This window comes from Trichosurus vulpecula, chromosome 7 (genome assembly GCF_011100635.1).
Source record: "Trichosurus vulpecula isolate mTriVul1 chromosome 7, mTriVul1.pri, whole genome shotgun sequence".
NCBI lineage: Eukaryota > Metazoa > Chordata > Mammalia > Diprotodontia > Phalangeridae > Trichosurus > Trichosurus vulpecula.
Window position 1 is genome coordinate 106,592,805 of NC_050579.1, and position 12,856 is coordinate 106,605,660.

Here is a 12,856-nt window from a genome sequence, read left to right on the forward strand (position 1 = left end):
GCAGACTGGGCAGCTATGTAGCACAGTGGATGGAGTGCCTGGCCTGGAGTCAGGAAGATGAGTCTTCCTGAGTTCAAAGATGGCCTCAGACACATACTAGCTGTGGTGACCCTGGGCAAGTCATTTAACCCTGTTTGCCTCAGTTTCCTCCTCTGTAGAATGAGCCAGAGGAAGGAAATGGCAAAACACTCCAGTATCATTGCCAAGAATGACCCCATTTGGGGTCACAAAGAGTCAGACACAATCCAACAACAACAAAAATTCCCTTCCAGCTCTAAATCCTATGATCTCACTATGTTTATTAAAATATACCCTCCTTGGGAGCAAAGACTGTGAGTTATTATCTTTATACCACTCTAAACACCTAGAGCTATTTTTTGCATGTTGTGGACACTATCATAAGGAATGTTAATGAATTGAACTGGAAGTCATACAAGTCTTGGGTCCAGTCGGGTGTCACAGTGAATAGAGCAGGGCCTGGAGTCAGGCAGACTTGGATCCCGTCTGGTCTTAGATACTTACTAGCTGTATGACTCTGGGCAAGTCATTTAATCCCTGTTTGCCTCAGTTTCTTCATGTACAAAACAAGAATAATAGAATAATGATAATAATAATAATAATAATAATAAGAAGAAGAAGAAGAAATGACTTGGGCAAGTCACTTAACTTTCTTGGGCCTCAGTTTCTGTATTTGTAAAATAAAGGGGTTGAGCTAGAAGACCTCTGAAGCCCTTTCTAGCTCTAAATCTATGATCTTAGGCCTGATCCAGGTTCGTCATCGATCAAACGAAATAACAGTTGTAGATCATTTGGCACAGTGTCTGGCACATACTAAGTGCTATATAAATGTTAGCTATTAGCTATTATTACTTGTGAAATAGCTATTTCTACCTCACCGAGTACCCGTGTCCTATTTTTGTGGGCGGCCATCAAGAAAAGAATGGATGAAAAGTGCCACCGACTCCATAGAGCACATTAAAAACTGTGCATCCCAGAGGTACCATTTAATGATAGCAAAGCTCTGAATGGTGTGTGGCAAAAAAGAAAAGAAAAGAAAAGCATCCACTTAAATAAAAGCTATGGGAATCTAAGGGGAAAGGCTGCGTGACTAGTCTGAATTTATTTCAGTTTGAAAGTTAAATTTCCTAGAAACTCATCGAATTATCTGGTAATTCATTGCTTTCTCTCTAGCCAACAAAACTACTGATGATTTCATAAAATAAACAGGGAAACTTAAGGCAGACTTGAATTCCATTCTGATGCAGGGTTGGGAAATGTGACAGCAAACGGCTGCTTAAGTGGAATGTTGTCTGTTCACCTCATCAGACTGTCCGCTGCCTCAGGAATCATCAGATCCCAAGTGCTGGGGAGGTTAGAGTCATTTATTAAGCTTTGTGGCTGTCACGCCTGAGAAATGGAGTGCTACAGAGGTCTATCAACATCTACAGCGAGTGGCTGCTGAGCTTAGAGAAAAGGGAGGAAGGAAAGAACAGGAAAGACAGGGAGGCAAGGGAGAAGCTTCCAGTCTACACGACCACCATAATCTCCTCCAGGGGTTTTCGCTTTAAGTTGGGAACTGTGGCATCTTTCCTGGGATACCCAACAGGGAGGAGCATCAGCAACTTTTCATTGACAGGGCGGTCCAGCAGTGTCCTCAGGCGAGGCCCGCAGTTCAGAGGAGTAGTCGTGACAGTCACAAGGCCTGCGTTCTAAAAGAAGAGAAGCCACATGCTGAAGTCACCAGGGAAAGCCTCTTTTCTGGGGTCCTTTCAAATTCTGACTTAGGATCTTCAAGTCTTGGAATTTTGAATCTAGTGCCCAGAAGTTACAGGGCAAAAAACAAATGAAGGTTGCCTGCTGTGGCCATAGATAATTAGTCCCTTCTTTATCCCCAGACCCCAGCTACACACTTCCTACACATGACAGGCTCAATGATGTGTAACTTTACAGATGGAAGGGACCTTGGAAGCCAATGAGTCAAATCTTTCATTTTATAGACGAGGAAACTGAGGTACAAAGAGGTTAAGTGACTTGCCCCTAGGATTACACAGCTAATAACTATCTGAGGTGGTATTTGAACCCAGGTGTTCCCAATTTATATTTTGTAGGAATGGAATAGCTGGTTTTATTTGATATTTTTGCCTAAGAAAAAGCAAGGTATAATTTTCCAGGGATAGACGTTTGGGAAGTCCAACTCAGATGAAAGAAATGATGACAATGCCATATGGCTAAAAATCATATGTTTGTCTGAAATCATCCGGTCATAACTACACATCCAACAAGGATCAAATAAACCTTCATGGCCACGGGGTCACTGAGATGCTACTATCCCATGCAGCTCGGAAGCCCATAACCAGTCAATATACCGCTTGTCCAGGTGGGGGCTGTCTGGAACCATTTTTTCCTCTTTCCTTCCCTCATAAACCCTGGTTGTCATGTGTAGAAAAGGGTGAGAATAGGACCATTCATAACGTGGCTTGTTGAAAGCTAGAGGGCAGCAAATTCAACAGCAAAATGAAATGGGGAGAGGAAGAAAGTATCTGTGGCTGCTGGATTCTAATGCAACTCTATCAAGGCTTGAGCCCTTATGGCCTTCACTGCTCTGTGCAAGGACTGATGACTGAAGATCCACCTGTGGTCCAAGGAAGCAGAATAATTCTTATATTGCTCTATTAGAATCAGGCGTGGGGTGCAAAGCTATGTTAGAACACAACAAAATATACAATTTTCTCTCATATTATCATGGTATAGTGGGAATGATTCTAGCTAGATTAGGGGCTGAATTCCAGCTCTGAGATTCATTACCTGAACATTAAGAAAGGTACTTAATTCTCTGGGCCTCAGTTTCCTCATCTTTAAAATGAAGGGGCTGGATTAAATGACCTCCACGGTCCGTTTCAGCTTGAAATGTTATAAAGGAAAATTTTATCAATATATTTTTATTTTTCTATCATCTACGTTTCCCAATATATGTCCTTCCTGCCCTCCCAGAGAGCCATCTTAAACTTATAACAAAGAATGCAAAAGAGGGCAAAACTAACCAACATGTCAACCAAGTTTGGCATTAATGCAACAATGTTCCATACCCATAGTCCTCCTCCTCAAAGAATGGAGGAAGGTCCATTCTTATATGTCTTCTTTGAGGCCAGCCAGTTTGAAAGCTTTGATGATGATATTATTAGAGGAAACACTGGGGCAGGATGAAGAACAAAATGGTGGATGGGCCCATTGGGTTGGCTGCCATGACAAAGTACCGTAGTGAAAAAGTCCTGGCTAGATTTCTGATCCATGCTGTTCCAAGAATCACCCAAGTTCTACTGTGCATATGATTTAAAAAGCAAAAAACAAAGCCCACCATCCTAATGTCCTTCTAATTGCAATGTAACTCAAACAAATCTCTCCAGCTATGATTTCTTATAGAACCCCTTTCCTGTGATCTCTCACAGAGATCCATCCAATCATCTAGTCTGATCCAGTGGCAATAATGAATCCAGATACGCAGAGAAGGAAGAACCACTTAAAACTCCAAAGTTCTTAGGGCGTGTCTATCAGACAGGCTTAAGATTTGGTTGGGTTCCCCTTAATGGTAGTGTGCCTCCTTCCTGACGCTACCACCAATTTCCTCTGAATATACTTTGTATGTATACAGTCATTTGAATGTCATTTCCCCATCAGAATGTCCTCCCTGAGGTTGGGGGCTGTGTTATTATCTTTCTTTGTGTCCCCTGCTTAGGACAGTGCCTGGTATATAGTAAGTACCTAATAAATGTTTGTTAACTGACACAAAATGCTACAATTTCTCTGATCCAGTAACTAATCTGGAAATAACTTAGTACAAAAACTTCCCAGCTATGTTTTTGGGTCATGACAATCACCAAAGCAATTTTTCTGAATATCTTTTCTACTTGAGCTACCTTGCTTAGAAATTCAGAGATAGGATTTTTTTAATGAATAAAACACTTGCAAATCTCCATTGGGTTTGAAGTTCAATAGGAATTTTTAAGTAAAGGCTTCGATTGTATTCCCAGAAGATCCCCTCTTTTCTACCACCAATATCTCCCCTTTTTTTGGCTGGCTGGGTTAGTAACATACCTGCAAGGCAGCAAGGAGGATGCCACAAGCAATGGAAACACTGATCTCATTGTAGTAATGAGTCTTTTTTCTGCCACTCGAGGTTATGCCATAGATTTTTTTGAAAATGAGAATCAGAAAAGGGGCTGTATCCAGGTATTCTTTGATCCAGTTGGTTCTAAAAGAAGAAAAGAAATGGTTGTTTTTTTATTCGTTTATTGTCCTCAAAAGATCACTCAATTAAAATTTTAGAAATAAATCTAATTTTTGTTTTGTCTATCAGGGTACAAAAGGATAAAAGAGTCCTAGATTATTGTTTTTCTATTTCTCATATTATAATATAATAATATAAAAACTCTATTTCTCAGATATCTCCTTCTTTGATTACTGCTACTACCCTTTACATTCCCTTACCTCTGTCCGATGTTGACAATATAGCAAATCGTTCAAAGGAAGTTTGTCCAGTGCAATCTTAGTGCTTTTGAGGATTTTCTGTTAGAGAATATTATATAGTCTCTGTCTGTCAAAATCTTATCCATCCTTTACGATTTAGCTTCAAAATCACCTCCTCCACAGAGCCTTACCTGATAATCTCAGCCAGAGACATTCCTTCCTAATCCCATTCTGCTAAATCAGTATCAATAACAAGCAAGAGGCAAGCAAGCCTCACTTAGAACCAAACTTTAGTTCGCTTAGTTGTTTTTCAATCATGTCCAATTATTTGTGACCCCCTTTGGGGTGTTTTCTTAGCAAAGTGATTTGTCATTTCCTTCTCTAGTTCATTTTGCAGATGAGGAAACTGAGGCAAACAGGGTTAAGTGACTTGCTCAGGATCATACAGCTAGGAAGTGTCTGAGGCCAGATTTGAACTCAGGAAGATGATTCTTCCTGACTTCGAGCCTGGCACTCTATCCATTTTGCCATGTAACTGCCCACTGTGCTAAATGCTTTACAATTATTATCTTTTGATCCTTACAACGACCCTGAGAAGTAGGTGCTGTTATTTTATAGTTAAGGAAACTGAGGCAAAGGAGGTTAAGTGACTTGTCCAGGATCACAGTTAGTAAGCGTCTGAAGCTGGATTTTGTGGGTGTTATCATTATAGCCATTTATTTTATTATTATATACCCATTATCATACCCAACAGCCTTCCTGTTTCCAGATCCAACAGTCCGTCTACTGCACCACTTAACTGCCTAGGTACAATTCTGTGTTTCTTGCATAGTTATTTCCTAGACTGAGAAGGCAGAGGTGAGGGGTGATGTTCCAGAAATGGAGAGGAGTCCACTTGAATGCTCAGAGGCATAACATAGAGAGAATTAGGAGACCAGCTAGTAGCCCAAATTGGCTAGAACACATAGTGCATGAAAGGGAGAAATGGGAAGGAAATAAGCCTAGAAAAGAGGCTGGAAGTGGGATCTGTGCCTTGAGGAAGTTTATGAGTTAACTCATGTTAAAAACCGCACTGTTGCATTCAACTTAGTAACTCAAAACGTACAAAACATGGAAGAAAATACGAGGGTTTCCCTTCTGCGTCTGTGCTAAATCTGGCCAAATCTCTCCACTGGGTCTGGAAGAAATATTACACTTGTTTTTCAGCGTGTTTCTCACAAATAGACCAATAATGATGCACACTATTATGAAGATCACTGACTCATTTCAGAATCTCATAACACAAAACAATTTTTATAAATCTTATGTTTTTAGAGAGTGTTTTGATGTCTTTAGAGAATAAAGCGAAAGTAGACCCGATTGAGTCAATGTGGGCCCAGCCTCTGGCTTCTGTAGTCCTCTGAGAGCTGAAGGAGGAAAGGCCGGAAGAGCTTTGTTTCTAAGCATGGAAAAAGTGAGAAGGTTCCAGAACTTCAAATACTTGTTGTTTCTTGTTCTTATATGGTTAGGAGTACATATGGGCTCATTAGTGGAGGAAGCCTACTTGTAAATGGGTAGGAATCATATCAACTTCTGGTATGAGGTCAATGTTTAAGGACCTCTGTACAGGAGAACAAAGCAATTAATTCTCCTGCCAGGCACTGTTAAGTGTTTCACATACTTCTGCTCCAGTTCCAAAGAAAAGAGAAGTTTAATTGCCCTAAATCATATCATCGGTTCAAAGGTAGAAACAGGGAAAATTCCCTAATTCCCTCCCACTTAAAAATTCCTATTGAACTTCAAACCCAATGGAGATTTGCAAGTGTTTTATTCACAGAAGGGAGCACACAGTAATTACTACCAACGAAAAGGAAAAGTAAAAATGGACAAACCAAAGAATCCTGAGGGGGACCGAGAGGGAGTGACTGGAAAAATGATAGTATTTTATGCATTGAATTAATTTAAATGAAAATAGTTATGAAGCATTTAATTCTTTATATTGATATTTAATGCTAAGTTTTCCCCAAACTTTTAATTTTTGATTTTTTTATTACCTTTATTTTTAATATTTCTCTTCTTTCTCCCCCCTCTAATGAATTATCTTTTGTTACAAAAAAAGGAAGAAAGGAAGAAAAGATGGAAGGAAAGAGGAGAGGAACAGAGGGAAGAAGTGAGGGAGAGAGGAAAAGAAGGGAGGGAAGAAGGAAGGGAAGTAAGGAGGTAAAGGATGGAAGGAAGGAAGAAAGGAAAGCAGGAAGGCAGGAAGGCAGGAAGGAAGGAAGTAGGAAAGAGAAGGAGGGAAAAGGGAAAGGAAGGGAAGATAAAGGGAAAGAGAGAGAAAGAAAGAGAAAAGAGAAAGGCAATTTCACAAAACTAACCAACATACCAGTCAAGTGTACAGTATGTATGATGTTCTATGTCCATGGATACCAACCACTGCAAAAAGGGAAGGAATTTCATTTTCTTACTTTATTTTCAGTAGCAGTCAATGTTAAGCTTGGTCCATGTTAAATTTTCAGTAATACATTTGAAAGACAGAGACAGAGATTCAAAGAGATGGACAGAGAGACAGAGACATAGAAATAGACAGAGAGTTCCCTTGATGCTCACAATTCTTCCCAGAATTGGACTCAAATTATTTTTATAAAGTAAAGCTAAACTCACCCAGCACCTTCAGGAGTCCTACAGTTACCATCATCTCATATTTTAAAAACCTAATATTGATTCTGCTGGATTTCTTACCTTAGTTTCTTTAGGTCATTAACCCATCTGTCTCCCATTCTTTTCTTGTAATTTATTTCCTCTTCATCCTCAATGATCACTCGAATCTTGTGTTTCACTTCTTCATCTTGCACAACTACGAAGGACCAAGGCTCTGTGTGTGCCCCACTTGGTGCTGTTCCTTTGAACCAGTAAATTAAAATAAATAAATTAAAACCCAGAAGAGGAATGTGAAGGCAGATTAGAGAGGAACTTTGTTGTTCAGTCATTGCAGTTGTGTCCAACTCTTCATGGTTCCATTTGGAGCTTTTTTGACAAAGATACTGGAGTGGTTTGCCATTTCCTTCTCTAGCTCATTCTACAGATGAGGAAACTGAGGCAAACAGGGTTAAGTGACTTGCCCAGGGTCACACAGCCAGCAAGTGTCTGAGGCCAGATTTGAACTCAGGAAGATGAGTCTTCCTCACTTCAGGCCCAGTACTCTATCCATTTTGCCAACTACCTACCCCAAAATATGCTTCCCTGACCAGGAATCGAATCTGGGCAGAGGCAGTGAAAGTGCCAAATCCTAACCATTAGACCACCAGAGAGGAAAGAAGGTAATAAAATCATATTCTAAACATCCAAGCCAAGCAATGTGATTTGAAATGTAAAGTGACAGGACAAATTTATACCTTTCCCTGCTCCTTCAGTCCATTTTACTCAGCACCATTTTCTTTCAATTAACTTCATGTTTAAAGTTTTATTGATGCTTTTTAAAATTTGATGCTTTATTTTTTTATTGATGCTTTTGCATCATGGTCATTTTTAGATATCTTCCTCCTCCCTTCCACATCCACATGAACTTTCCCTTGTAACAAAGAAAAAGCATTAAGCAAAACTCAACCCTCTGACAGCATATATTGACATTCCATACTCCCAGTTTCTCATCTTTAAAATGAATAGGGAGAGTTGCAAATCCTCATCTCTTCTCTGAACTGATTTGTCATTTTAATTACACAAGTTTGTCTTCTTTGGTACGTTCTTTTCACTTCATGTTATTGAATTCATCGTGTATATCATTTTACTGGTTCTGCTTACTTCACTCTGTATCAGTTCATAAAAGGCTTCCCATGTGTTCTGAATTTCTAAAATCAGCCCAATTTTAAGTGCCTCTATGATAACTGGTTGGAACCAATATCGCTGCTTCTGGAGATTGCAGTGATTCACTACCACCTTTCTAATTATCTGGGGCAAGGCTGCCTGATTCGCTTATATTACCACAGATGCAAAAGTCCATTCATTCTGACAGCCAACAAAAAAATAATAAAGTTATGAAGTTTACCACAGAGGTATAAATTCAATTCAAAGGCAGAGTCAAAAAATTGTGCCTCTGAGACATTGAAGCACATGAAAATCAGGTCAATAGCTCAATAAATCTTTACAGATTTCCTCCTGTGTGCAAAGCACTGGACTATGTGCTCCATGGTATATGGCCCCTTCCTTTAGAGAGATTATAATCTAGTTAGGGAGGTGACATCAATGCAGGAAAGATTAAATAGCTGTTTCTGCTCTGTACCGGTAGATTAGTTGTCTGCAATGCCTTAGTATCTAGCATTGATAGGCTTCAATAGCTCACTGGCTCATGACCTTAGCCAGCTTGGGAGTTCCACAGTCACTCTGAAGACTCAAGATCAGGCCAGAAGACTGCAGGAGTGTCCCCATCTCCTCCTACTCCACGAGTTAATAAGTATTTGCTGAATGAATAAATACTGAAGAATGGGTGGGGACTCCTGTTAATGTCCTGTCTCATGTATATTCAGAATACCACACTCAGATGGCAGACAGGTAGTTCTATTCTTGGTAAGAGTGCTTAGCTTAGGTAAGAGTTTACTTTGGAAATGCACATTAGAAGCTATACAAACACCATGAATTTCAGGCCATTCCAGTTTTGAATTCCCTTTGTTTCTAAAGCTCTTCACTCTACCTTTTTTTGTATTTCCAAACAGAAGAAGAAAACTATTTTTCTTTTTATTTCAGCAAAGCCCAATTTCCCTCAAATTTGAAACTAAACTGCAAAGAGAAACTCAACATGTGTGATTTCAGAGAGATATCTCTCACACTGTGGAGGACAGCACACAATCAAAAAATTAGGGTTTCAGCTCCTGGATCTGCTACTTCCTATGGGGCCTCAGATAAGTGTCTGGGTCTCAGTTTCCTTAGCTATAAAGTGGGCATGACAACATTGACACCATCTGCCTCAGAAGAATACCGTGAATATCAGTGAGATATTGTAAGAGAAAGTATTTTGAAAGTATAAAAACCTCTGTGAATGTGTCTTTTAGATTGGAAGACCACCAAGGGCACGGATGACATTATTTTATCTTTTGCCTTGCAGATCATACGTACTTACTAATCCTTTTTGAATTCCATTTAATTTAACCCAAGCATTTGGCTGGCAGGCCCAGCAGCCTGCAGTGCAACTAGAGTAAGGCATTTGTGTACCCTCAGTAAGGTTTGAAAATTACACCAGATACGTGTGGCCATTCGGCAAACACTTTGAGCCACTACATAATTATATCAAAGACTCTGACTCCACACAAAATAATCCATACATTTTAAACTGAAACTAAATTTATTCTTGTTTATTTCTTTTTTTAGAGAGACAATGAATCCAGACATGGACCAAATTAATCTCTCTAAATGAATTAGAATGTGGTTTATATAGGAACAAAACACCATCAGATGAAAAAAAATCAAAGAAGGACTTTATTAGTAATCCTCCTCTTTCTATAACTCTCAAATCTTTCTCTTCTTTGGACAGACTCTTTCATACTGAAAACTAGTTTGCTTGGTTTTTATTATTATTATTTGTTCATTCACATGTGCATGCTAGCTAATCCGAATTTGTAATGGAGAATCATGGCATGCAGCTGGATAACATTAGTTCCAGGAGAAAAGAGGAAAAAAAATGACTTCCTGTGTGTCTGGGTCTTTTGGCATTTTTTTTTTAAATAAGCACTTGTTGGCTAGGATACTTTGGATTTATCAGAAGTCCATAAGTTTTTGCGCCATCTGCACCCAAGCCATGTGAAAGATGTGTGTTGCTTCTTTAGAGATAGTCAGGTTGTTGACAATAGAAAGCACAGGATTCCAGAAATGGTGCATCGGTGGCAGATAAGCATGTGTGCAGCCAAAGATGGAGCGCTATGCTTCACGAGCCGAGTTTGAAAATCACAAATTCCCCATTAAGTTGCATCAGTCATGTGGCTGACAGCCTCAAGAGACCCAGCTGCACAGTCTCATACCTGCTGTTCTGATGACATTGTCAATAACCTGCCGTGGGACGGGCTCATCACTTATGAACCTGACAGACCGCCTCTGATTGAGAAGCTCATAAAATGCCTGAGACCTCTTAATCATTTCATGCTCAGGAAAGCGTGGGCTGGAGAATGGGATGTGTTCAAGGTTTTCTTCTGATTCGTGGAAATCATCTACATCTGCGAATAAAGGCAGTGACAACAGTAATGAGAATGACATTCACATAATGTCTTACAGCTTATGGAGCTGGTTCACCCATAGGATCTCACAAAGGGAGTAAGGCAAGCCCTATTATTCCCATTTCACAGATGAGAAAACTGAAGTTGGGAAAAGTTAAATGACTTGTCTTAGGTCACATAGCTATTGCTGGCCTAGGTGCTGTTGCCTGGACTTGGCATTCCATCTCCTGATTTTGTTTTGTTTTGTTTTTTACTTTCTTTTTTTTTTTTTGTATGAACGATTGATTACTCATGCCTAGAATGTATTCTCTCAGTTCTTTTTCTTAGAGGATTTCTTCAACACTCAGCTCAAGTGTCACCCCCTACAGGAAGCCCTCACTGAGGCTCCCTAGTTGCTAGTGCATTCTCTTTCTCCTCAAATTATGCAGTATAAAAGATATTGGATTTGTTGTCAAAGGACCTGGTATCATGACCACCCTAGGTCTTCTCTTATCCAGGCTAAAATTTGGAGTTCTTTCAACCAATCATATAATACGTACTCAAGTCTCTTCACCATCCTAGTGGTCTTCCTCTGTGCACTCTCTCTCTCTCTCTCATTATCTTTCATTTTAAACTATTTTTATTACTCTTGCTGTCCCCCATGCCTAGAAGAGTCTCCCTCCTCATCTCTGCCTGCTGGCTTCCTTCAAGTTCCAGCTAAAAGCCCACCTTCTACAAAAAGCCTTTCCCAACTCCTCTTTAATTTTAATGCCTTCCCTCTGTTGTCTATTTCCAATTTATCCTGTCTATAGCTTGTTTGTACATAGCTGTTTGCATGTTGTCTCTTCCATTAAACTGTGGGTTCCTTGAGGGCAGGTACTATCTTCTGTCTTTCTTTATATTCCCAACACTTAGCATAGTGCCTAGCACATAGTAGGTACTTAAATAATGGTTATTAATTGAGTTATTGACTTAAACTGTGGTGTCCACAACTGAACACAACACCCTGGATATGGTCTGACCTGAGGCAAGTACAGAGAAACTAGTGCCTTGTTATACCTAGAAGCTATGATTCTCTATACAGCCTACTAATATTTCACTGTTGACATATATTGGGCTCAAAGTTCACTCAAATGTCCAGATTTTATTAACATTGAAGCCTTAACCATTCTTCCTTTAGCTTATCTCTGAGAAGTTGGTACTTGGACTCCAAGTATAAGACTCCATTTGTATCTACTGAAATTCATCTTACTGGATTTAGTTCAATGTTATAGGCTGCCAAAGATTGTTTGGTCCCTGACTGTCTAATTTAGAGCCAGTGTATTAACTATCCCTCCCAGCTTTATGTCATCTTCAAATTTGATAAACATGCCATCTGTGCCTTATGCCAGCCCTTTGCCACTAAGCCCTTCTCATATGCCAAAGGAGTAGGTGGTTTTAACTATAAAGAAATGAAAGGGAATCTCTAAAATCTTGACCAAGGGGATCAAAATAGAAATTCAAATTTGTAGTACTAGGCAAAAAAAAAAAAACTTCTGAAAGAATTGATGAGACCTTTAGTTTTGGTAAAAAAACAAGCAAACAAAAGAAAGCAAAAATCAAAATAAAGTTAGCCATGTGTCCATGAAGCAATTAACTGACTTCTGTGATAAAAATGGAAGCCAAGCCTGTCAAATACTGGCAGGTTGGCAACTGTAAGTATTTTAAAAATATTATAAATTTCTAATAAGCAAAGTCCAAATGGAATGGGACTTTAATCCCTTACAGTTGGGTGACTACTCTCCTGATTTTGATTGCAAAATCAATTAAAAAACAGTCCTGTTTCTATTCCTAATAAGTAATCCATATCGTGATAAGCATAATAATTCAAAAGAGTTGTGGGTAAAATGAGATTGAATTAGTTGGACTCACATGGATACCTAATAATTTCAGGAGAGGGATTTAATGGAAAAAAAGACTAAGTACTTATTTTATGCATTACACATTAGCCAGTTATAGTGTAGCAGGAAAAAAAATAAGGGAAAAGTCTTAAGTTATCTCTTGTTTTGGAGGAACATTGTGCTATAACTACAAATGCTCCATTTTAAAGATCCCTCCAAGGAATATACAATGTGTATAGCTTTTCCTTTCTTAGCTTCTACTCTCTAGCTAACAAACCTAAAATGTTAACAGGGCAGCAGATTCTTCTAACTTATATGAAAAAGAAAGCACTTATTTTACATCTGGATGCCAAT

At 39.2% G+C, this 12,856-nt stretch overlaps 1 protein-coding gene across 4 annotated transcripts in view; it reads right to left on the reverse strand.

Annotated features, from left to right (window-relative positions):
* Positions 1-683: 683 nt before the first annotated feature.
* The window catches only part of IYD (iodotyrosine deiodinase), a 46,047-nt gene continuing 33,874 nt past the window's right edge, over positions 684-12,856 (reverse strand). For all 4 annotated transcript variants that reach the window (XM_036768501.1, XM_036768502.1, XM_036768500.1 and 1 more), the window contains 4 exons: positions 10,452-10,643; positions 7,186-7,345; positions 4,093-4,249; positions 684-1,709 (listed from right to left, as the gene is read on the reverse strand). In XM_036768501.1, the coding sequence (XP_036624396.1) occupies positions 1,527-1,709; positions 4,093-4,249; positions 7,186-7,345; positions 10,452-10,643 (692 nt within the window). In that variant the 3' untranslated portion in view covers positions 684-1,526. The remainder of the gene's footprint in view (positions 1,710-4,092; positions 4,250-7,185; positions 7,346-10,451; positions 10,644-12,856) is intronic.